This window comes from Toxotes jaculatrix, chromosome 15, assembly GCF_017976425.1.
Source record: "Toxotes jaculatrix isolate fToxJac2 chromosome 15, fToxJac2.pri, whole genome shotgun sequence".
Lineage (NCBI taxonomy): Eukaryota > Metazoa > Chordata > Actinopteri > Toxotidae > Toxotes > Toxotes jaculatrix.
In genome coordinates this window covers 12,860,146-12,886,880 of record NC_054408.1, presented here as the reverse complement: position 1 = coordinate 12,886,880, position 26,735 = coordinate 12,860,146, and the positions used below count along the sequence as shown (strand labels likewise).

The window sequence follows — 26,735 nt, the reverse complement described above, 5'->3', positions numbered from 1 at the left end:
ATGTGTAACAGAGTCTGACAGGCTACTGGAGATACAGACTAATAGGCAGCACAGGGTTAAAGCAATATCTCACTACATTAACAGAAGACAATGATAATTTGATTACTCTGGTAAATATGACAAGCTGGGGCTGTGGTCATAACCAAGTTCTTCTTGCTTTCAAAAGGAAGACATACAGACTAAGGAAAAGTGCATGGAAAAAAGCTGGGAAATCTCTTGCCTGGAGATGGAAAGCAGGCTGATCTGTATGACCTGCGTCCTTTTGTCTCCTTTAATCCTCACTCCCCAACATGCACCTACCAAAGCATCTGTCACAATAACAGAGCCAAGGATAACATTTTACCTAAGCTCTATTAAATGCACTAAAAAAAAAGCATACCATGAATATGCGAGAAACTGATCACCAGACAAATCAGAGCTTAGATGTGCCACTGCTGCTATAGGTTGAGAGGGAAAACCAGAAGGTGACTAAAAGTTTCTTGAGGCTGATTTTGGAGAGAAGAGAGCAGTAGGAGATGGGGGCAGGCAAATGGTCCAGCTAAGATCCTACGGTGGATTGATACAAGGACAAGAAACCCCCGGCAGCATGAGAGGGCCAGAAATAACTCATAGCCTGGAACACATTCTTTTGGTATCAGTCAATGCAAATGCTAATTACATTGGTGTAGGATGAATGCCAAATCTATTTTAGGGAGTTAATAACAGTGTCTCACATTACTGTAGGATATTGTACTGTAAAGCATTTTGGTTTTAGTTTTAGATACTGAATTTATTTGGATCACTTAATGTGTCACTTAATTATTAATTTACATTATTTTATATTTATTTATAATATTCAATAACTTCAAGAACGTTTTTTGTAAATATATATATTTACTGATCTTTATTTTTTTGTAAATATTTTTTATACATTTCTCTACCTTAATAGATTTATGTATAGTATGCTGGATGCCTGTGCATTGCTGTGGTAACAGTGAAACTTCCATATATCTATGATACACAGACGATGTATAATTTATTGAATTATTTTTCAAAGGAGTTTTTAAATACCTTTTTGCCATTATTTCATTAGGCATGTTGGAACGGATCTTTAAGGACAGGAGCAGATTTATTCCCATTGCACTTTTCCTAAGAGCCAAAAATGACATCATGGACACAAATTAATTGGTTAGTACCTCATCCATGCTAAATGCTTAGGATCTACTCCAGTCTAGGAGCCACCTCTTCACTTTTTGCTATGGCTGTCCTGCAGGCCATCTCTCAGCAAGGCTGCTATAGTACAATGCTCACCTTCAACTCAGAGAACAACACAGGTCCTTTGCTACAGTCTGTAGATACACTTTTGGTTTCCAACTGGCTCCACCAGGGCACCCTGTGACTGATGCTAATCCTGCCTGTCCACCAAAGTCTAGAGTATTCTGTTGCCAGCTTTTCTGCTTCTCAGGATGTTCTAAACCCACAGTGACGGACTGAGCCATAGCAGGAAGGGCCAACCAAGCATGTGTGTTTCTTGTCCACTTGCCTTGATAAGCCTGACTTTTTAGAAAGTTTGCATGTTTGACAGGGACATCCTGCACCATTCTTAGACTGTTCAGGTCCTTCTGGACTGTCATATTCATGTCAGGTGATAGGCTTGACTTCTGGGGCAACCTCTTCTGTGCACGAGGTCAGGATAAAATGTCTACTGGTAAATTACTTTGTGGAAACTGCTCTTGCCGTTGTATTGTTGCTTGTAGGGCAGCAACTAATGGTTATTTTCATTATTGACTTGTTTTGTCCAACCAACAGTCCAAAATCCAAAAGACATTCAGGTTGTTGTCATATCAGGCAAAGAAAAGCAGCAAATACTCAGAGTTTAGAAGCTGGAACTGGGGAGTGTCACTTTTTATTTAAAAAAAAATATTTGAAAAATGAATCAATTAGAAAAATGGCCAATGGTCAATAGTTGAATAACTAAATAATCATTTTTGTACTAGTTGCTTGCTGTGACTTCAGTCAGGAGGGTAAATAATTATCTTCTCTGTTGTTCCACCAGCTGATCACAGTACCTTTCAAAAATCTCTCTTGGGTTTATCAACATCATGGGTTTAAGTCAAGGTACAGTTGTCCAGTTCAGCTTGATGCACTCTAGGCATCTATTGAAATGGAAAGGTTAACACATTTGTGTACTGTGTGGGTTGGCTTATGTGGAATGCACGGAGTGAGGCATGGCAGCTGTTGGGAAATGCAGGCTAAGGGGGGTTGGTAAACACTTGTGCTGCAACAGCGTCTTCACAAAATCCGTGCTAGCCCATTCATAATGTGAGACACTGGGGGTCATGCCATTTGTCACCACTTGCAAGAATAACTACTTGTGTATTCTGAGTAAACCTCATTGCTGCTCCTAGCTGCCGTTTCTCTCTTGAATTCAACGTCTCCTTTCTGGCATGTTTTAAAGAGCTGTGGAGAGGCAAGGACAAAATTACACTGTTTTCAGCTGTCCTGATCTGAAATGCTGAAAATGTCCAGAGATAAAATATTGTGATAAAGCACCTATGCGTCTTAACTCCTGGCTGTGTGTTTCGAAGAACTGCTTAGTTTTGACGCAGGCCTCTTGGTGACATTGCATCTAATTTGAAAATCAAATAATTCTCTTGTCAGTGAGTCAGTGACTGCCTAATGGCATTATGTCCTCTACTCACTGAATCACAGAGGGCAAACAGAATACACTGTTGAAAAGAAAATTACGTATATTTTATGGAGGTTTTCACTCAGTGCCATTTTTCTGGGAGACAATCTGACCCATGTCCAACTGACAGTAATTAGGACCTTTTTTTTAATCAGTACATCAGGTAAATTAATTCTTCCTGTGTGTACGTGTGTACGTAAAAACACACACACACACACAAAACATTTAACGGGTTTTACTATATAAACACTGACGGTGTCAAATTCATCAGGCTTGATGCAGTTATATTTTTATAGTTATATTTTGCTAGCAAAGAAATTTCATGGTACTTGACAGAAATTAGGGAGTGCGGGTTCTGTGTTCATGGTAAAAAATATATATATATATATATATATATTTTTTTTTTTTTTTTTTGAAAGACAAATACTTGATAGTAGCCTCTGTAAGTTAGGGAGGTCTGTACTTAAAAATGTGTGGGAGGAATCACGACCTTCACGGTTCTTGATATTTCTTGTTTCTTTTTAACTATAATTGCAAGAAATGTCAAAGTCAGTAAAAGCTCAGTAACTGCCCCGGCGTCCAACTATTTCACAGATAATCACGACCTTCGGGCTGTGAAGCTACAATGTAAGAGAACTCTTCAAAGTAGGTGACTTATTTTCATTTACCAATCACTGACGCTTAAATCAATAGAACAAACACGAAGGTTAAACTTTAAATGATTACAAAAGAAGTAACACTGAAAATTCACGTCGGTCAGTGAATCCGTCACACACATCTTCCAGCTCCCTGTGAACCGTGAGAACCGACTCGATAAAAATCTGTTTGAAATGAAAGATCTCGACATGGGCTATTTTCACAGCTGTTCTTACCTTATGCCTCCTCAAGCGGAGTTTCCAACTCACACTCTTCATATCGCTGCTCCAGAGAGCAAAGGAAGTCAACTGTTCACACGCGCAGCACAGGTACTCTACTGTAACGCGCTTTTTGCGTCACAAACCGTGATCACGTTTTACCTGCTGAGGATAACGAGTATTCAACGGGGTCCGATTTCAGCTGTTTATGCAGTGGAGAAAACAAAATCATCTGGGCACCTGCTGAGGGCAATGACAATAATAAAGACGACAGGGATGATAATAAGCTTTATTCATAACAACACTGCTTGACAAGAGCAACAGATGTGCCGTCGTCGGTGTATTTCTGCCTAAAGCTTAATCAAAACTCTGTAATACTTAAATATAGATTTGGTGTATAATCTAAGGAGCATTTAAGTACCATAGGTCAGACCTGCTCTGTGCTATACATCCAGTATTATTTAGATAATACATTTTCTGAATAAACCCAATAATATTACAACTCTGGAAATCAGTCGAATAATTTATAGAATTGTTCTCATTTAATGTTCTTGTTCACAACAGTAATGCATTAAATGCAAGATAGACATCACACAAAAGAGAGCAAAGCATTAAAATATGCAGGTCAGCCAGGGATATTACTTTGTAACGTGTGAGAAATAAACCAAAATACAGCAATTAATTATCAAAATACATCATTTTATGTACACTGGTGGAGACTACCAAAAGAGGTAAAACAAAAGTTTCTGCATCTGTGTTGTGAGATAAAGGGTTCTGGAGAACTCAAAGTAGACAGGATTAGCTCCTCCTGGAAGAAAAAAAAAAAAACACATTTCATGCATGTGTTGTGCATACATTTATTTAATATCATACTGAAATGTGTTGGATTTTTCTTACAGTAGATGATAGGTTGTCAGAAGAATTAAGGCACTGCTATGGACTGCTCTCCCCTTCCAGTGGAGTAATCCCACTCAAAGATGGCGGTTCACCCTCTACTCCCTGCAGAATGGCGCCTTTGTCACTATCCACCTCTCTGTTTTCACCGTCCTGTGATGTTAAAAAAGAGACACAATGTGTGCAGTCACTGACTTACTGTTGACTGTTGTATCTTTTTACGTGTATTTTAAGAGCCAATAAAAAACTATATTGGGTCCAACAAAGGTAAATGCGGTACTTCTGCAGCTCAAGATGTGACCTATAGACTGCTACAGGGACTTTGCATTATATTATGGCTCAGCAGTTCTCTTCTATTTGTCTGGACTATGTGAACTATTTCCCACATTATGAAATTTTTTTAACAAACCATATTGTCAGCTTTGCACATGAGAATGTTGTGTTTTTTCAGGGAGTGAAAACTTTATATCCAAGATATTTAGTATGGTACAGTTAGTAAAGCATGGGGACATCACATCAAAGTATAAATTCAGAGTTTACTGGTTTTACATTGATCTGCATGGCAGGGTTAGTCCTGAAATCATTTATTTCGCTATTCGTGTCTTTAGTGAACGTGTCAAAAACGAATGCATAAAGAGTCCTAAGCAAACACTAAAGGACTGTGGATCATCACTCAGTCCAGACAGTCAGGATATGGAATCGACTTTGAACATTAACAATGCCAAATGTCACTATTTTCATTAGGTGGCATGTAGTGTAAGGCAGTGTCAGAAGTATCTGAGCATAGTACATGATAAAAGCCTGTCTCTTAAACCACAAAATCTTGAGAACCTAACGAAATAGGTAACTCATTTTGTTTTCTTTTCGTGAACTAAAAATGTACCATGAATAGTAGGTGATATAGGCAATGCCATATGTATAACATAGTTTAAGAAGTCATACTAGATTCTACATGTTTTTCTGCATTCAATTGTAGTCCACAGTCACAACTGCAAGTTCTCCTGACAATCCCTAAAGCTCAGATAGCAACGGGTCACGGGGTATACAGCCTTCATCACTCGGTCTATTCTGTGTGGAATACTCTGCAGAAATAATTCAAAATAGGGAAAGCGGTTGAATTGTTGTTTAGTTATTCATTGTCTGCAGACTGTGCCCCTTATCTCCATCTCCTCTTTGTCTCAACTGCCACCCCTCATCCTCTGTTTCTCTTTTATTATCTTCTGAAATACTCTATAAATTACTAGCAGACAAATTGATGCACCATAACCTTCTTGATCCCTAATTTCAAATCACCTAAACGGGATAAAAATTCTAATAGGTAAAAAAACATGGAAAGCCCAATGGTATTACCTTTAAAGTCCTTTGGAAAACAGAAGGTAGTTTATGTTTAATCCTGAGATGATTCAAGTCAATGGGTCACAGGAACTATTACAAAGTATTTTGCTACTTATAAGAATGTTTAATGTTCATGGCAGTCAATAACTCGCCAGTGGTCACAGTGTAAACGGATGAGACAGCACCAAAACGAAGCAGCAGAGCAGCTGCAAAAGTGTTTCTAGTTTCAAACTAAAGCTGTAGTGGGATAAGTCACACTCTTGTCCACTTCTATGTATCTCTTTTAAGCAAAAACCAAACCAAAAAAGCGCTTTAATCAGCACTGTAGAGTGAAGTACTAAAAAAAAGCTATGACCAGCAACAGTGGTCTTGTGAGTAGAAAATAGCTCTTTGCTGCTTTCATCCTTTTTTTTTTTTTAGATATTAGATAATGTAAGTACGCTATGCTATCACAACTCACCTTGAGCTCAGACAATCCTTTTGACTCTATGACTGGTGGGTGACTTGTAATTGGAGAGAACAGTGGTGAAACAGGCGAGTGAGGTGGCTTTGGACTGTGGGATAAGGACTGGCTCCTTTTCACTGCAGAGGACACTGCCTGGGCAAAGCGGGATGGAGTTGCAGGAGAATAGGGCCTAGGGGCTGCAAAGCTTCTCAGTTTTTCCAAGCTTAACCCCACAGCTGGCTCTTTACATGGCAAACTGCTTTGTCTAGTCATTCGCATGATGGCTACATTCTTGTCATCCCCTTTAGGGCTCAGCTGGACGTTAGTGGCCCCTGTTGTCTCCTCTTGACACTGCACAGGAGGTGGAAGAGGAGGCGGTGGTAACATTGCTCTCTCTGTACTTCTCTGAGCCTCCTTCTGGCCAGAGCCAGGACTGGCACTAAGATTTTTGTCTGCTGCTGAAGTTACATAATACCCAGGTGTTTTTTTGTGCTGTGGCAAGCGGAAAGAACCAGGCTTAGGTTTAGTTGCGGGTGGAATTTTCGTCTCCTTGACCTCTGCTGGCGAACCTGGTTGAGATGCCCCATTAGCAGAGGATGAGATCTTGTCATCTGCTTTAAATAAACTTGTTGGTGATGAAGAATGAGTAGTTTCAGGTATACTTCCATTAACAGTGTCTTGGGTAATTGCAGTGCTAGTCAGTAAGTCTTCCCTGGGTACAGTAGAGTGCACCTCTCTTTTTTCCTTTACGACCTCCGTCTGTTCCCTCGGTGCTGTGCTCTCCTCCAGCTTAAGAGAACCAATATTAAGTCCCTCGTCTGGAGCTGCAGGAGGCGTCTCCAGTGTCAGAGCAACTTCAAAATATCTGAGTTTCTCCAGAGATTTCTGAGGCACAATAGTGTATGTTGTCATCCCCACCTTCGGGATGTAGTCCCTTGTCAGCTCATTGGAAGGCTTGGGCTTTGGCTCAGAGTCTGGGGCACAAATATATGGTGCCTTTGTTGCGGCGGGGGTACTTTGTGTTGAGTCTTGGCATGATGAGGTCTCTGAGGTGTCGGGTAAGGCATGTTTTTCGAGGTCAGGTGGGTCCAGCTCATCCGTCAAAGTGGCCATATCTTTCTTCCCTGGTGATTCAAAGGCAGGCGCATTAGCTGCGGAGGGAACTTCGTCCATGTGTTGTTGTGGAGGCACAGGGAGCGATGTGAAATCTGTTTGCACTTGAGCATCCTCTCCAGTGGGGCGTGATGTGCTGATGGCCACAGGGCTTTCCAACCTGTCAGTCTTCTCCCAGAGGGTTTCAGTGTTTGCCTGAGCAGAGGCCTGTGCTTCTGCATCCTGCATTACAGGGTGAGGCAGGCTGCTGGGTATAGTACTGCAATCACCTTCAACACTTCCAGTTGTAGACCCTTCACATATTGGCTCTTGACTTGCATTTTCAACTTGACATGGACCACCATCTATACAGGAAATAAATTAAATTTCATGTAAGAAAGGTCTGTTGCGTTTCTTTAAGTAAAAATACACTGACTTTTAGTCAGTTTAAGATATATACTAGCAGGCATTTTTGCACCATATCTGCAGAATGGGTCTTAAAATACCACTTAAATCCAAGAGAAAACCCACTTGTATGTGTCACTTCAGATGACTCTGTCCCAGCAGTTGTCCTCACATCACTGAAAGTTGCAGAATCATTCACTGTGCTCTGCAGCTGACTGTAAAAAAAATCATGCAAACTTAAATAATTAAAATTATTGCTACTTCTAATGAAACAACATGGCTCAGTCTTGAGAAGTCTTACTAGAGTTCGTACTTGCCATCTGAGGACAGATCACAAGACTGATCTTCCCCATTGCCCTCTACTGACATTGTGCTCAGTATCTCAGTATCTGGGGACGGAGAATGCAATGAAACATCAGCTGACGTGCTGAGGCTGCTGTCCTCGCCCTGGGTATCACTAGCAGTTGCAGACATTACAGAAAGAGTTGTCTCCTCCTGCTCCATAATTTCCTCCAGTGTGTTAGCAGCTGCGCCCCCTGTAAAACATCATCACAAAGGTAAATCAGTCAAAAAGCATTCACAATTATTGTACCTCAAGTGGCATTATAAGTGAAGTGTTCCTAAATGATTAGTGGAGTATCCCACATCTCATTAATCTCTTTTGGCAAGGGCATGTATTGACTGTTATGAATAAACAATTGTTAATATGATTTTCCTACAGTAACTTAGTATGAATGTTTTGTTTTAGTTATGATTGTTTCCCACCTTGAAACATGAAAAACTACGCATCCAACATATATGAGTTTACACTTTCACCCTTTCTAACAAATAAGTTTCTTCTGATGAATGAATTCCCCTTCATAATCTTTTGCATATTTCCCTCTTGTCTGAGTCTTAATTTAGCACTTCAAGGAAGTGCATCACAGAGGAACAGAGAGCAAAAGGAATTTCAAGGCCACTTAAACAAAACTCAGTGTTCTTAGCCTCTCATCTCTATATCTACTGAGCCGCACTGTAAGCACCACATAGAAAACTTCCAGTTTTTTATTTGGGTGACCCTTTACAGAAAACAGATACAAACCAGTTTAAAGCTTTTAAATCACTTTAGCAGTAAAGAAAATGAAATCAGTTGGCTGTGTTGTTTATAAAACCTCAGTTAAAAATACTTCTAAATATTCCTAGTTTTTGCTTTAAATTGCTCTGTATACAGGACGGGTGGAGTTTCCCTCACAGGACAATACAGTGAGGGTCAGATTTATCGACACAATCGCAGGAAAGTATGTCAAAGCAAGTTAATAATACTCGACGAAGGAAAGTACCAAAGAATTCAGAACCTACAGTAACTTAGAATGAAGCAAAAACAAGCTTCTCAGAAACTGTAAGTTTTCCACATACATTTCATTGTAGCTTTGGATTTTTACACATTGTACAGATGTGTGAATCAGCAAGACTTGATCTCTAATTGGATAAAGTGAGTCTATGTATTGAAAAAATGAAAACACAAAATACAAAAAAAGACTGTCTCGAGTAAGACAGCACATGTAGATAAAAAAGGGTAAAGAGTAATCAGAGACCAGAAAAACATGCAAAGCTCAAGTGCAACATAAATGAATGAAAAAAGGCAGTATGAAGAACATACTGGAGGAACGAGAGCAGCACAGATTCTTTTTCACAGATGAAGCAGAACCTATAGAGTTATACATAAAATCTATTTAGATGAATAATTTTCCATGCTCTCACCACCATAAAGTTCCCATGTCTCTTTATAGGGCTGTAGCAAGTGCTTAAAATGAAGCACTGTTCAATAATGACCACTAGGAGGCAGAAGACTCAAATCAAATAAAAATTGTAGACTCAGGCTGCAAAGTCCTGTCTTTGTCTTTAAGGCCAAAGTGCACATGACAAAACATCACATTTTAGGCAATATTTCATATTCATAGCAGCAGTGAAATAATTAAAATGACCACGGCAGTTCACTGATTGAGGGATCATGAAAATTCTGACACTGACAAACAGACACAAACGTAAACAAAAACAAACCTTGCAAATTTTCATCTACAGGAACTGCCTCTGGGACAACAGCACTAGGGGACATGGGGGGTGGGGGAGCCTTGCGTTTGGTTCTTTTCAGTGAAGATTCTGCCGAGGACCCACGACTTAAACCAGCAATCTGCATAACAAGATTTAATTAAGTTACATAATCAATGCACCCAGAAGACATCGAAAATCTTATGGCTGTCATTTTACCCTTATATCCAAGTGTTACGAACTATGCTGAGATGAGCTTCAGCCTTAATATTCAGACCACTCACCTGATCACTGTCCAGTTGGGCGTTAGGTTCAGAGTGGAGTCTCCTGCGAGTGCTGAGGTCCGTGGGGCAGCTCTGAGACACAAGGACTGGGGGTTGGGGTGCACGTCTCTTCTTTGGCACATCTGTGGGGATCGTGGGAGAACTGCTTGGTAAGGCCATGCTGAGCGGTCGAGGCTTGCTCACAAGCACTGGAGAAGCTGGAGCGCTGGCCGTCACTGCCTTTAAAGAACAAACATCCAATCAGAACATGATAAGAGGACTGTTCCCAAACAACACAGTGCACGTCAACCAATGGCAAACCAAAGTAAACAAACCTCCCTCTGTGATGTTTAAAGTTGCTTTCTAATACAGCTGTGTCTTTGCATAATCAGTGCATCAAAAATACTGCCTTACCTGGTCGGAGTTTTTCTTGCTTTTTCTAAACATGCTGAAGAGGCCTTTGTTTTCTTTCTCCTTTTGATTTTTATCTTTTCCTGGTGTGACTGCCCCTGGGGAAAAAAACACATTGTAAGATATCATTAGTCAGAAATATAACAGGTTTGTTGATATCAATCATATAGTTTACAAACTGAGCTACTACCTGCATGAGTTGGTGAGGCTGGGCACACAGGAGAAGCAGGTTGTCCTGCAGAGCCAAGAGGCATGAGAGTTAGTGCAGAACAAGCAGTATATACAACAATAGCACACAATAAGTGAGCTGATGAAGTACAGTATGACAAACACTGGAGGGTAAATGTGCTAAACCGCAAAACCCTGTGTCAGAATATGATCTATTAATACTCTTCTACTTACCTTTTGTGTCTTTCGCATAAACCTCCCTTATTGCATAATCATTAAGAGAACCGGACAAATCCAAAGGGGCCAGTGATTGGACATCTTTCAACAGAACTGTAGTCTCCATGTCAAATTCACATTTCTCACATATCGCTGGTAAGATTTCAGCCAAGGGAACGCGGGGATTAACTCGTAGTATCGTTTTTTGGGTCTTTCTGTAGTTTATCACCATCCGAACTGTTGCCTGGAGAATACAAAATTAGTCCCTTAGATTAAAACTGTTTACCCAACATAAACAGAAAGAAGTGGTGTTTTCTGTATGTGCCAGCATGGCGTTTGATGCGTTTTAACGTACCTCAGGCATTTGAGGACTTGTCTTCTTATTTTTATCTTCCCCTTTGGGTTTAAGTATAATCTTCTCTGCATCTAAGGTTCCTAAGAGAGCATTAGGCTTGAGCTTGATGTTGTTCCTATGGGTGGTGACCAGTTCTAAGGTGTGGCTCGATGGGTTCAGGTGATATTTTGCACAGAGCATCACTAACAGATCCATTACGGGTTTGCTGAAAGAAATGGAAGGAAAAAAATTACTGTTTGGACCTAAAAGCAAAGAAGTATGGTGAAATCTGTGTCAAGTGCCAATGCAAAATATGACATTCTGATCAAAGCAATTTTGAAATCAAGTAAAAAAAATAACATTTGACATTTCTGAAGTCTCATTCCAAATTGGCATGAACACTGTCTGGCTTATCAGTTCATTCAATTCTTTGATTTATGGATAGTTTGATGGTTTCTTTGAAGAAATAACATAAGATTACATGGGTTGGTGCATTCATTGATTTAAAATAAAAGTTTAAATTCAACAAATGATGCAGAATGTGAGGAAACAATTCCTATATACAGTAAAGTTCCAGTGCCAACAGTAGCCGGATGAATCTTTCCTGACACTGATAATACACTTTAAACGTAACGCCTTGAACTTAATCCTCAAAATAAAAGCTTTAACTCTGTTGTGCAGGCACTTAGAACAGGTTTAGGGGGAGAAAAGAAGGTAAAGAATTCGGTGCTTAATCCCTTCATATTGGATTGGTCTCAGTCATTTCTCAAGAGGCCAAGTTTCAAAAGATACCTGTGAAAGAATGTTTGTAAACTATGTGCATTGTGAGAAAGATAATGATATCTTATGTAAACTCTGTTGATAGAAAATCCAAAGTGTGTGGGTGAGTAGACTCGCAAGGGGACACGAAGACCTTGTTTTAAAAAACTTAGTGTACTGCAGTATTTAAAAGAAGGATTTATGTGTGTAACACCCAATAATGAGAAAGTCTAAGGAGGTTGAGAATTAAAAGTTCATTAATTCTTGCTCATGTCATTTGATGAGAGAACCACATACGCATATTAACTAAAACCACACATTCAGGGACCCCACCTATCTGACTCAATCTGACTGGAACTGAACTTTATGTGATGACTTATTCTGACATCAGTCCCATGATGTGGTGTTTAAATGTAATTATTAAAATGTTCAGTCTGAACAAATACACAGTGGCGTTCTTTTGCACATATATTCAACCTATATGCAACTGTATGCAATTAAACTGCACACATCATGATTGTGAGATACTGATTGACACTCAGTGGTCCAACTGTACCTGCCATGGACTGTGGTCATTTTCTCTACTCCACCAGGTAAAACCACAACCAGAGACAGGTCTTTATCAATAAGGTTTTCTTTCTGGTCCATGGTTAATTGAGGGCTCCCTGGGTACCACTGAGAGAAACCTGGGGAATCCAGCGTCTTGAGTCCTGGCGGGGATGGTGCCTTGCTTTTGGTCGACACCCTGTATTTGAACAAGAGAGTGTAAATTTTTCTCGGTTGCATCAGCATTTGTGAAAATAAATAAATAAAAGTCAAAACCATTGTTATGACGCAGTCAGATACATGAACACTTGACTGGGAATGGTTTTCCACTTATGCGCATTTGTGTTCATTATTAAAAAATGTCATTTTTCTGCTATCTCAGACAATAATCTGATTGTAAAATCAAAGTGCACCAGACAGCATGAAAGAAATCCCTTTTTCCCTCAGGTTTTAGAAAGCAGTGAAGCTATTGCATGAAAAAACTCAAGTCCACTGCAAGCAAGTCACAAGACAACCAAGTGGACAGATTTACTCATTGAGCCTGAAGAAATGGCAGTGAATGGATAGACATGTGAGAGAGATGGATAATAAGACACAAGATAGAGATTCAGTAACTATAGACTATAGACAGTGTGTTACAGTGTCTATAGTTACACGCGATTTCACAGTGAACTGTGCATATATTCCTTTTCAACTGTAGACAACACCCCATGGATTACTCAATGTCACTTGGTACATTTCAGTTTTGAAGTGCCCTTTTGAGTGTTTGTCTAGGCTTGACATTCCTGGAAACTGTGTCAATAAAGTGTGGGAGAGAGCAGTGGTAGTTATGTGCGAGTTATAGACTCACCATGTATGCCACAAAAATCAGCTGGTCATCTGTTAGACAGTAATACATATTAAATGTGTGACACATTCACATGATTACACCATTCTTATAATGCTCCTGAGAAGTGGTGAACAATAAAATCTGCTGTCGGTAAACAAAAAGAAAAAAAGGTGTTTTGATCTGAACAGGGTCATCATTATAATGTTTAGTGATTAGCTGTAGCCCATTTTGTTTTGTGTTACTCACGTGAAAAGCTGCAGATGTTATGATGAAAAGAAAAGTAAACACAAGATCACATGAACTCAGTAAAGGTCACACTATTGTATTGCAACACCATCAAGTGATTCAGTGAGTCAAGGTATCCTTAACTTTAGAAAAATTCAAGTGCCCCTTCATTTAGTCAGTATATGCATAGATGAAAAAAAACAGACTTTGCAGACCCAGTGCTCTGAATTATAGCCTGTAAAGTCTCACGTGGGGGCACTGCTTATTCAAACAGAGGAATCTGAGCAATGCAAGGTCATAGGCTCCAATGAGGCATGTCTAGCAAAAGATTATTAGTCTTGCTATAGTAGAGGCTGTCCTTAAACAACATGACTATGACATGAAAGTACATGCACACACACACACACGCACGCACGCACACACACAACTAGATTTTCATTCAGAGTTACCATAATCAATGGATATGCTGGTCATGATACATCATGCATGTTATAGAATACAAAATGGCATCAGTACCATTCTGCCAGGATCAATCAGTCTTAAAAGTATAATTTTTAACACTGGAACCATGTGCTAAAAAATAATTAATTAGAGCTGAGAAATATACTGTACAACCAACTGTCATACTATATACTACCATGAAAGAAGACTCATTATTATAATGCTGACATTTTCTTGTCTTGAAGAGGAACTTTGCCAGTTTAGACATTATCCATTTCCTTGTCATGTGAACTAGTTGCAACATACCATGTTCATAAATCATTCTGCAGCAGACAGTGCTGTGAAAACTCAATTACTTAAGTCACGCTAAAGGGATAGCAATGAGGACTACAAACTTGAAATGAAAATCTCAAACAAACATCTTTTAACTTTTAGAACTTGTTTGTTGTTTAGCAAAGCCAGACTTTAGCAAAGACCTCTAAGACTCAGGATGTGTCTGCAATCATTGACTATTTACAATATGCTGTATTTGTCTGTTATCTTGTATTTGTATTAATATTCTCCAGTGAAACTTACTACTTCTAATATAGAACAAAATATGCCATAGTGCAATGTAACACCAAGGGAGCAAGTGATGGATGTCATCACAAACCATCACACTGTTCACTGTGTAACAGTTTCAGATACAGCATCAGTCATATCTACAAATGGAAAAAAATATATAGATTTTTTTTCATTCATTATTGCCTGCTATTCCTCAAACAACTACATGACAGGCTCTGAAATCCATATAGGCATGTCTGAGCCATGAGCACTGTTTAGAGAGAGAAATCAGCCATGCTACAGGCAGTAAAGAGGAAGATATTCAATTATTTGAGAAACTGCGAGAAGAGCTGAGGCAGCAACAGAAAAACAGGGACAGAGGAACACAGCAGACACACTCTTGTTTATCTGTTCATCTTTGAGCCACCAGTAGTCAGGATAAATAAAGCCACACGATCTAGCGGAGACATTCCCCAGTAAATCCAAATACTGCCATGAGTTGTGAACTGTTTATTTTTTGCTGATTCTGTTCTGGTGTGTGCGACTGTAACAAGACTGGATTACTCTTGAAAAATAAACTGAAAGGAACAAATGCCAAGTGAACCAAGGAAGAGGGTCCAACTGACAGACCTCTTCACGCTTGGGGACCCCAGGGTTGGGTTGAAGAGCTGTAAAAGTAACATCCAAATATCACAGCAACAAGTAAATAGAACAGTTTTAGGAGGCCAAACAATACATTACACTTAAGAGACCATTTCTATGAATGTTGGTGTGACTCTGGTATGGAGAAATATCTCCTTCAGAGATAATATTAAATATCCAAGTATGTTAACCTGACGTTATTTGTTCATCTGCTTAAACATTACTGGTGTAAAGTTTTGCAATTCGTATAGTGAATTTTTGTGAAATGTGAAATTTAAAATCATTATTGAACAGTATTTGGATCAATTGTCAGGTCAAATGTATCCACCATTTTCCATCACTTCTTTCATCCTTTAGTCTAAACAAATCATATATTAGCAAGATAACGTTAGTTGTGTCAGTTAAGTGTTAGTTAAGTGAGCTACAGACTAGTTACACCTGCCAGTTACTGGGTGTAGTAACAATCTGCTGTTTAAGAAGCAGTTTGTGAACAACAATAACAATACAATCTACAACAATTGACAACAGAATAGAATTCATAGACCAAATATTATGATTTGTGGTGTTTATTTGTCTCTGTCAACAACAACAGTGTATTGATAGTTAACAAAAGTGTGCCACTTGGCCATAGGAGAGGTAAAGGAAAAAGGGAAATAAGACTGAGGGGGTGTGCGGCTAGTTCAGACCCCACAGGGACCATATAGAACAACTGTTTTAAACAATGAAATAAAACAGCTACTCACATGAGATAGATAGATAGATAGATAGATAGATAGATAGATAGATAGATAGATAGATAGATAGATAGATAGATAGATAGATAGATAGATAGATAGATAGATAGATAGATAGATAGATAGATAGATGCAACCCCTGCTGTATTTTTCTCAGGAGTTGCTGGAGACAAGCTGAAGTTAGAGTTCAAACAAACTAAAGTTAGAAGTGAATAATGGACTTAACATTTGTCATGTGGCAAAAAAAAAAAAAATCCAACAAGTCAGTAAGCTGACACATTAGCCATAACTACGTTATAAGGTCAGGTTTTCTCGATGCATCCATTTTCATGGCTGTGTGTGTCTGTCAGCTTGTTTTAGAATTCCTCTGTTTCATAGTGGCTGAAATTTGATTCATCAAGATTTTGTTTTTGTTTTTTTTATTCAATTATGTACTACACACATTTGACTGATCTGGATAACTGAAACTGTAAGTAAATACCTCTACATGCCTGTCATCATTTCCACCAAATCAACCTACCAAAACCTGTTCCAGTGCAGTGCTGCATATCAGGGGGAAGAAGGAGAAGGCTGCAAACTCCTGACCCTACTGATATACAGTATCTGCAATCAACGTTACCAGTTTTTAGTATTTAGCCACCTATTTTCAATTATTTAAAGACTGTAGTCTCCAGTTTGAGAAAATGATAGCTAATGTGGATTCAACATGGGATTCACCAATGATTATCAATTAACAATAAATACTTTGTTGTTACTTTGGAGCTAGTGATGGGGTATTTGTATTTCAATCTGTTAAAATGATTAGATTAGAAAAATCAAAATGTGAAGCATTTTGATCTCTAATAGTTTGGATTTTAGCGAGACAAATCAATGTAGTCCAAAGTCCTGCAGGAACAGTCTGCTGATGGCTGAGCTTTTGCATTTTTTTCAAAATCTAAAGATCATACTTAAACATGCTCATGCTCCCCAGAGGATCTCTATCCATTTTCTTCATACCTTAACTTTGCTTTGGCTTTATCTTTCCAAACTTTTATTCAGACTGATATTTTTTGTGAATACATTTGATCTGTATTTGCACAAAGCTGACATGCACATTGGCCACTGTCAATGTTTCCTAACTGATATTCTCTGTCTCAGATTGCTTCACCTGAAACAATCTGTTTGTATGTTTGTGTTTTACTTCTGTAGATAATATTGCAATTTGTAATTGTTGGCTTTGTGTTTAATCTGAATGGCCCCAAACTCACAATTTTTTATGATGCTGTTTAAATTCATTGTGCCCATATGTTTAAACATACTGATACTGTCACACAACAGAATTTCCACTTCACATGTACTTGCATGATGAAACAGGCTGATTTACATAACATCTGCAAAGTACACAAATGCAGAGCTGGGTGGGAGTTCCACTCCGAGTTCCAGCATTTAATGTTTATTCCCCTGAGGGATCTAAAACCAGCTAAACTGTCTGTATGTTATTAATTTTATCCAACATTATCATACAGCATTATGGGATGTAACTGTACCACGGTAATTGCAACACCACCACCTCTGGGGACCAGCAGCCATGCTTTAGATATTTATGTCTTGTGAATCATATTGATGTGCTGAGAGGATACTCTTCTCAACTCAAACTAGGCAGATTAGAAGTGTGGAATCAGCAATGTGGCTATGAGTTCCATGAATGGTACAAAGTCCCAGTTTCATGGCTCTGGCTGTTTATTTGGCAATGGGATTAAAATCCTTGTCTTTTTCCACACATTTTACAAATGCTCTAAAACTTGTATATAGATTTATTAAATTGATACAGTCCTTGTGTGATTTTCAATGGGAAAAAAACATATTGTGTGATATTCCACTGTGAGCGCTCTAAATAGAAACAATTAATACATTTTAATGGAAAAAATACAGTATACCCGTGCCTCAGGTTCAGGGTCAGGCCAGTTTATACAACTGTGTCATCAGTGATTTTATCAAGACACCTCGAGCAGGTGACAGACACGGACACACAGGCCGGTTTGTTTTTGCTGTCCAGGCCTGTGTTTTTTCAGAAGCCCAGGATGTGTTGCTGAATGAGAGGAGACGTGTTGAAGCTTGACTGTGCTGATGCTTCATTCACAGGGTTTCCCTGGGAGGTCTGACACTCACAAACAAGCCCATTCAATACCAGAGGACATGTTTAACAGACCTGATCACAGACTACCAGGAAATAACAGGCCTGCTGTCATTCTGCCATTTGCTGTTGTTTCATCATACTCGTAATCTTGTGAACTTCAGTGGTGCAAACAAATGCACTGTGATAAATAAATACTGCGTGCTATGACGATTTGCAGTGATTGGTTTAACGGCAGCCAGCCATTGATTTGTGATTTCAGTATGTGCAACAGTTAAAACAGATGTCTGGTGTTGTGCCTCACACCTGACAAAATTGTGCAACATAACTAGAGGCAGGAAAAGGCTGTAAGTCTTCAAAAGTTCAAATATGCTTGATTAGGCTTTAGCTAAACCTCTACTGACAATCCTCAAAATGATTAAGGAAAACAAAAGTCCAGCAAAATATCCAGACACTACTTCTCATGTAAAAATACTTCAAATACTACTGTGAAAAGATCGAATGACAGAGAGAGATGGGGGAGAGATACTGAAAGAAAGGGAATGAAGAATGGTCAATATACATACCTGTCCATAAGTAATCACAAATGAAAATATCACAATATCAACAGGAGTCAACCCGCTGAACAGAGGAATATCAAAATTCCCTACATTCCATAACATTTTGTTCCAGCTGGCATGGCTTTCACCAGAAGCATTTCAGTCACTTCTGTGTGGGGTTTTTTTTTTTTTTACCCAATCTATTAAATTCCCTACAGGCAAATCCTGGATCAAATATAACAATGATGGAGTGGGAGCAGACCGGAGAAGAAACCAGACCAAAGCACTGGTAGAAATGTTACTTTCCTTTGAGGTTCTGAGAAGGTCAAGAATTAGCAAAAATGCCTACTGTGGTATGCTAGCAGCTGCTGAGTAGCAGGATGGCCTCTTGGGGAAGTCATGTACATGCTGGGTTTATGCACAAACGAAACAAAAAAACAAGTTTTTAAAAAAAGGGTCCTTATGCTCGGTCACACTTTCAGACAACACCCCGATTATTTTAAGAAACAAGAGCAACAATTCAATGCTCAAATGACCAAAGCACTCCCAAAAGTCTACTATCGGTGGTTTACTAGCTATCTGTACAGTCAAATGTACAGGCTCAAACATGCCAGAGTGCAGCAAGTCCAACACACCCTCCTCTTCAAGTCAAAACACATTGTGGGTTAACAGTCTGAATGAGAAAAAATAGTACACAAACACAATTCAAGGTCTTGTCCTGCACTTTAGAGGTAGTCAGTGACAGCACTGTTGTGCTGTAAAAATAATACTATACACACACAGTCAGTACAGTGAGAAGCCGAAATTAGGAGAGCAGGTGTGACAGACCTGCTTTTCCTTTCATTTTGCCAATATTTCATTCCACACTCTTACCTCTTTGTCTAAGTTGTCTCCACTCAGATAATTTCCATTCTGCTGTGTGTCTCCCATGAGTAGTCAGACAGACTAAACTCTATCAGTATGGCCTTAAAAGGCCCACCTTAATGCCACGCCCAAGCTGTGACATCACAAACCTGTCTCTACCCAAATCCTGTCTGCCCCCTTGCTGCGACTCTGAAAGCTCCGGCGCACAGTGTGTCGGCAGCTCTACCCCCCGGTCATGAGCAGGAAGGTAAGCAGCTTTGGCTCCCTGCGCAGACATGAACCTGTGGGTGGGGCCAATGGAGCAACAGTACACTGAAACAGACTGCAGCATGTGGACTCACAATGGTAACTTAGATCAAGACTACACTAAATATGCTGAAGTGTTTTAATCATCAGTGAGTCTTAATCCTGCACATGCTTGTCATGATGTGATTATAAGAATAAAGGGAGAATTATACTATCTCCGTTACTGTCTTCTCACAGTGTTGGGATCCTCCCCACTCCATAATTTAATCAGGTAGTTCTGTGTTTGCTTTTCATTAGGAAAAAAGAAAAACACTGCCAGCTTTTCAAAACCACACCTTACTTCTGCAGAGCTGACTCACTCCAAAACCATGTTAGAAGACTTGTCGGTTAAGCCTAATGACAATGATAATGATACTGACAAACAAAGGCATGAAACACATAATTTCCTAACAGCCAAGCAGTTCTTCCACATAAACACTGATGAGCCTCACAATGCAGATGCAAATGCAATATTCCTAAGTAAACATAGATATTAATGAAAGCAGTCAGGTACTATTATTAATAAAAAAGCTGTGAAAAGAGGCTGTCAGCACCTTGTACTTAACAGATCCAGGCAGAGAAAGCACTTCCTTTGGAGGGTTTGCTAGTGTTTTCATTGTTGATTTACTCAACAGATCCAAATTTTAAAAAAAGGAAAAGTATTCAGTCTAACATGGGGAAGAGTATCATTTCCTGATAAGCTGAGGAATGACGTACATATGATAGACTTAGCTGCCTAAATATTTATTTATGGTGCAGTGTATAAACCTCTTCATCTCTGCTTCCTTTCCTTTCTCTGAGCTAAATGAAAGGACTCCAACAGACAAAAGCAGGCAGCTATAACCTTGGCTTCAAGAAACATTAGTAGACCATTGTGACTTTCCTGTATTCCAAAGCATTAGATTTAATCAGTAAAGTTTCACACTTATTGTCTTGAACCCTCTGAACTACATTACGAATATTGTTTTTTTTTTTTTTCCTGCATGTGATTCAAGTGCATGATGCGATTTGGCTTTATTTAGCAAACTGTACACCGCCTGGCACGGAAGCAATAAATTTGACTTTCCATTATGAAATCAAGCGCTTCACAGCCAGTCCTTTATCAGCAGCCCAACACTTGCACTTAAGAATGTGCGTCCCTTTCTACAAACACCATCACCACATACCATCAAATGATAAGAAAGTTAAGTGGTGAATGGAGATGTTAGTGTGTAGGAGCAGGCTGGAGGGGTGGGGGGAGGTAGAGGGGGAGAGATCCCTAAGGGAAGACAAAACACAGGGCCAGAGCCACAGCTGGTAATTTGGTGAGAGGTTACTCAGAGGTTTTTTTTTTTTTTTTTGTTAAAGAGGGTCTGGAAAGGCCATTACCATTATCATAAGCAGTGTGGGATGGAAAGAGATTAAGGAGAAAAAGAGCACAGGGACCCTATGAGAATTTCCCACTTCTCATGTGTACTGTTTATTATTACAGACAAAACAAAAACTTTTTTCCCACAGCATTTTCCAGCACAGGGCTGGTTAAACTCAAACTCTCCGGAAGTCCTTAACACCATTACACAGAATTCTGATAAATAGTTAAGGACCAATCTTGTGACATTCTTAGCTTTTCAATGCAATATGTAATATCCGTTTTTCACGATCCACCTCATTTTCACTCAGTGTTATTACTCCCTGTGGTGCTCACTCTTTCACTATATGCTATACAGTACATAATACTATAGCAGAGCCAGAGTAAGCTAGCAGGCCAGTATGACTGCCAGCCAGTTAGGCAATGAGATTTAAGATTATAATGGGGTGATCTCTCATTTCCCTATACAATGCCCCATGACATTCTAGACTGTGAACTTGGGTCTGTTATGGTACATTACCCTCACCTTATCTCAGAGCAGCTCAAGTATTTTTACTCTAAACATTTCAATGAAACAAACCCTAGTTTTGCAAAGAAAAAAAAACGTATGACACATAAGAAAGAATAAAATGTGTGTTTCAGTTACTTTTTATACAAAACAAAATTTCTCTGAATTTAATAAACCTGTCTGGAAGGTGAACTTGGAAGAAGTTGTTTGGATATGCAGGCATTCTTTTCCAGATCCTCATAAGAGTCCTGCGTAGCTTGAATAACATGTACAGAAAAGATAAGGTAATTATCCCTCTAACCTCTGGTGACTTAACCAAATGTGTGCCTTTTTTAAGTGAGACCAACATTTAGATAAAATAACTTGGTGAAAGAGAACGCTCCCCCTCGAGTCATAATTATAACAATCACACTGTGCTCCTTCATCTGAAACAATGCAGCATTGTTTACGGTGGGGCATCTTTCAAAAAGCACACCAGCATGCCTTTCCCTCTTTTGCAGATCACATGAACTGAAGTTTCAAAAGTGAGTATGCACAAAGTGATTCTGCACTGAAACACTTTCACATTCAGTGTCCTATTTCATGGCTAATAGTGTAAACAGAACAGTTAGTGTTGCACAAACCTTAATGTCACTAGGGATACACCCATTTCTCACACGCAATCTCAAGGCAAGAGCACACACAACCGTCCTGATCGCTCAATGTCATAGTCAGAGGAGGAGCTTATGACATATTTCTGTTCGTAGAATTAACTAGATTCTTAAGTTTCAAGAAAAAAGCACCACCTCAGAGGCATGATACATAATGAGACACAGCTGAAATAGAAACAAAGTGACTGGCTCTTTAATACTAAGTTTCTCTGCTTCCTTCACTTACTAATGTTTGCTGTCTGGGTGGTTGTGCTCGTGGAAACTGCTGGCTGCTGTTTGTTTGTGTCAGGCAGTGGTTCATTAATTTGCTACACTGTACGTGAGGAGATGATGATGAAGGTTCACTATTTACCAGTCTGACATTAAGCTACATTCACCACAGACTACCCATGTGCACAAACATCTGGGTGGATACAACTGTATGGACATGTGAACTGAGACAGTGCCATCTAGAGAGACATTTCAAGGTGTGCAGCTTCCCATTTTATACCTATCGTTTAATGACCTAATATGTTTCATCTCATGATTTGTCATTGGTTGGATAATTGCTGGACAGCTTGTCAGGGTTTTGTCAAACAGACCAGTAGAAAACTCAGCCATTGCCAGACATGACAGACTAGGCCTTTTCTACACATACAGTATCTCATCTAAACAAGACAAACACTGATAATAAAGGTCAAGAAAATCAAGGCAATTTGTTCCTTTGTCACATAAAATGTTTCAATGTTATTGAAGATAAATAAAAGTTCCTATTGAGAGAACACAAAGGACTTATTCATGTTAGGTCATGTTACGCAGGCTGAGAGTGGGAGGCATTCAACTGTTATGCCCTGGACAAGTGCATAACAGACACAAAGAGGGGCCAAGACTTGCAATCTATTTAGCCAGTGTACAGGCAGCATCTGTGCAGCAAATCTATTTAAATCGGCAGCTGTGCACAACATCATTATTATATAAATGCATAATCATAATGTCTACTTTAAAGATAAAAAGAAAAAAATTGCTATAATGACCAACAAGCTGTGTTTCATAGTTTTCCTAGCAGAGAAGTAATGAGAAGTATTCACTGGTATTTACGGTCAATGCGTTGGCTCCAGTCTGGTAACAAAGACAACCCATTCTTCCCTGTTCCCTGGTTGTTAGCCATATTGTCTGTTTTAGCCCTGTGAGGCAGAAAGTATCCATGAGATAAAAAGTCCCAGTATTCAAAGGCGTACCAGCTCATTAGCAGAGCAAGTCTGCTGGGCCTTAATGCTGATTTTCCTCTTGCTTTATTACATCCAGTGGGTGGATACCTTTGAATGGCATCCTTTATCTGGCTTTTTGACCACAGATGAGCTGTGTAGGCTTTCTGAGGGTAGGGTGCTGTACACCAAATCATATCTTTTCCTGAATGCAGACAGCCTTGTTGTCTCTATATTTTCAAGAATCTGCTTCTTCAACTATCTCAGTTTGACCAGCCAATCTTGCCATGATTTTTCATCTGTAGACTCAAGTGAGCAGCTGTGCCCTTGGACTGCCTGCATGTCGGGAAACAGCTGTGGGGATTCACAATACCTTAACTAATTCCACATTCTGCCCTGAGGAAAGCCAGCCATGTGAGATCATGGTTTAAGGTGTGTCCAATTAGCAGGGCTCCAAGCTCCATGCAGCGCACCACTAGCATAGATAGGAACCAATAATTATGTGTCTTGAACATATACAATTATAAAAAATTTTTAAAAAAAGTTATCTTGCTGAATAGTTAGTCTTCTAAAAGTCTGGTCATTCAAATGACTGCATTAAAAAAAGTTTCTTGAAATTAGTTTTTAACTGAAAAATAAAGTAAAAGAAAAAAAAAACATGTTCAGTAATGTTTTTTAGACTACGTCAAATAATATACTATATGTGTACGCCAGTGTGCTAGCAACATCAGTGCTTGAAGAACAGCCAGCCCAGTGAATCTGGCAGAGTCAGTATTTGGATAACAAATGTGGCGTAGCTTTGGGGGTCATATGAAATCTTCACATATGACTGCGTTTGAAAATGTGAGAAGCAGCAGGTCTATTGGCTCCAAATATAAGAAGCCACAAATAAGACAGAGAACATGTGCCTTCGCCCACGCCCCAGCAGCTTATGGAAGAGTGTGGTTTACTTTTCCAAATAATAGTCAAACCACAGAGAGATTTAGGTAGTCTGCTGCTCCCCATTGCCAGGGAGTGTGGCTGTGCTCCCAGATTACAAAATACTTATGAAATATGAATAAAAGTCACACCAAGAGGGTGAGTTTTTTTTTTTTAGTAAACTGTATATGATGTGCCTGAATGCTATTTTTACAAAAGGGGAAATTACAGTATGCAGGGCAGGACTGGAAACTTAGCTATCATGGAATACTGGTTTGGAAACTCATCATATGTTAATATTCTCACCTCTAATTTAAATCTCAAAAACTCGGCAGATCTCCTCTGAATGCCAAAGGAGTGAGCAGTGACTCTGTTTAAAAAAAAAAAAAGCTTTGGAAACTCACTCCCCCTTTTTTTATGATTCCAACCACTGGAATACAAGCAGCTGACATCATCTCGAAGTCCCTGAACCAAAACTGATGGGAAATTCCATCATGTCATATACTCACAGCACTTTTTTACTGTGATTTTCTCTGACTATTACACATGACAAATCTGTATTTTATAGAGTATCAGTTTCAAGCCCAGTGAACGCATGATTTCCACAAGAAAGAGGATCATCAGGCTCATCACAGAGACAGAGGAGGTAGAGTGTTTTGCCTGCAAAATACTTCCCATGACCTCTACATATGGTCAAGGCAATTTCTCAGTAAGACTCTGGGAGCAGGAAATGAGGAGAGTTCAAAGGTTGAAACGTCTGCAACAACTGTGACTTCGCTGAGATGCACTGAGTGAAAGGAATGCTCGCTGGAAGTTGGCTATGCAGATGCATTATTTTACAAAGGTGGCATTATGCTGGCGCCTTTAAACACTTTGGTCAGAAAACAGCTGGTTCCCTGCCTCAAACTGTTGTCCTCTCACTGGCAGAAGAACTGGATTTTGGTGGCATTATATTGTGTACGGGGCGGCAAACACTTACATTTGCAAGCCTTTCTTTCTATTTTTCATATGTGATCTGTGTTATTTTATTTTCCACACAAAATTGACCCATGGAGATTTGGCTAAGTTGTACCTAAAATGTGAGCCATATTTATAACAGCAAAAAGACTCCTAGACACACATGGTCCCATTAGGTCTTACCGATTTTTCTCTAACGCTGACAAATAAAACACACAGAAACGACAGCTGGTAATGCAAATGACAGTTACATACCTCAGACCTGAGCTCCGTGGATGGGGCTGGGATCCATGATCATCCATGACTAAACTCATTGGTTTAACAAACTCCCTCGGACTAGTCAAATACAAACAAAAGGCACAATTCATTTTTCTTTTAGTAGCAGCTTACATACTGAGTTTTGCAAAGCCTGGTCTAACCTGCTGCTTTCAAGTGATGCAAACGCGCAAATACTGAAATATGGGCGAATCCCACATGAGGTCATCCGTTTTTCGGTCACAAGCTATGAACCGTTTTTTCCCTTCTTTTCACTAGAAACATGGCTAACGATTTTAAGTATTGAGTAATCACATCTTACCATGAATGCAGTTGGTTTTCGAAGCAGCAGTCAACTTCCATCAGTCTTTACAGGGGTAGCATTATTTGTAGACTGCCGCACACAGGTTTTCTTTGGATAAATGATCCATATCTCCGCTTAAATTCCGTATTTTGCGCCTTTAAGGCAGACAATTCCAGTGTAGTTACTCTTTTTTCCTTCCTGTCTTTAAACTATGCATAACATATATATATATGTGTATAAATCCTTTCCCTCAGGACATCGTACACAACTCTGCCAACTTTTCTCTGTGCATCCGAGCCACTGCATCGCAGATAAAGCTGTAAAAGTGGGGCGTCTCTCAGATCCAGTTTACCTTCCCTCCAGGATCCTGATGAGGCATTTGGCAGAACGGTATCGTGTCCAGGTCTACATCTTCGCCAGAACGCACAACGCAACAACCTAACACAACCATATCTTGAAAAACACAAAAGTAAGTCCACTCATTTATTGAGAAATAAGCCGTTTCAAAGGACGTCTGCGCTGTTGTTTTGAACTTCCTTTTAATAAATGTTTCATTTGCCTACAGTGACATAGTGTGGCTGGACATGGAAATGACCAATTCCTCTTTTGTCATAGAAATAATCCAGAATAATAAAAAAAAATCAACAGAGACTATGAATTCCAAAAGAAAAACTACAGTTTAAATATTTTCATGTACAATATATGGCCAAAAGCATATGGACACCTCAACAGTACGCTCATGGGTTATATTTTAAATATCTCACTGTTCCTGGGAGGGCTCTCCACAAGATTTTGGAAGCTGGCTTTAAACGCAAGGTTACTGGCGAATTTGGGCACTGAGTGTTTGATCAGTTTGGTCAGGGGTCTGTGCTGGCCACTCAACTTCTTCTGCACTCAAACTGGGAAAAGCATTATTTTATGATACAGCAAAGGGCAAACCGTTGCCACAACAACGGAAACACAATATTGTCTAAAATA

At 39.4% G+C, this 26,735-nt stretch overlaps 2 protein-coding genes across 6 annotated transcripts in view; both read right to left on the bottom strand.

The window, feature by feature from the left end:
* Positions 1–3,613, bottom strand: part of grb14 (growth factor receptor-bound protein 14) — a 28,859-nt gene extending 25,246 nt beyond the window's left edge. The window contains exons 1-2 of one of the 2 annotated variants that reach the window (XM_041056483.1): positions 3,541–3,558; positions 1,051–1,128 (exon numbers count right to left, since the gene is read on the bottom strand). The gene's annotated coding sequence lies outside the window, so the exon portion shown is untranslated. Of the gene's footprint in view, positions 1–1,050; positions 1,129–3,540 lie in introns of both variants that reach the window. The other variant, XM_041056482.1, reaches the window with a different exon arrangement.
* Positions 3,614–3,797: 184 nt separating this feature from the next.
* Positions 3,798–26,248, bottom strand: cobll1b (cordon-bleu WH2 repeat protein-like 1b). Of its 4 annotated transcripts, none has more exons than XM_041056441.1 (14): positions 25,776–26,248; positions 25,454–25,534; positions 12,429–12,617; positions 11,135–11,339; positions 10,798–11,023; positions 10,586–10,630; positions 10,399–10,493; positions 10,006–10,224; positions 9,734–9,863; positions 7,995–8,229; positions 7,820–7,908; positions 6,212–7,653; positions 4,420–4,569; positions 3,798–4,330 (listed from the first exon to the last, which is right to left on the bottom strand). In XM_041056441.1, exons 1-13 carry the CDS (start codon positions 25,814–25,816, stop codon positions 4,456–4,458), a joined length of 3,111 nt encoding a protein of 1,036 aa, XP_040912375.1. In that variant the 5' UTR covers positions 25,817–26,248; the 3' UTR covers positions 3,798–4,330; positions 4,420–4,455. The 4 variants fall into 4 exon arrangements, with proteins under 4 accessions (XP_040912375.1, XP_040912376.1, XP_040912377.1 ...); XM_041056442.1 differs by having other exon boundaries at positions 8,007–8,229; positions 25,776–26,246; XM_041056443.1 differs by lacking the exon at positions 25,454–25,534 and having other exon boundaries at positions 25,776–26,247.
* Positions 26,249–26,735: the final 487 nt, after the last annotated feature.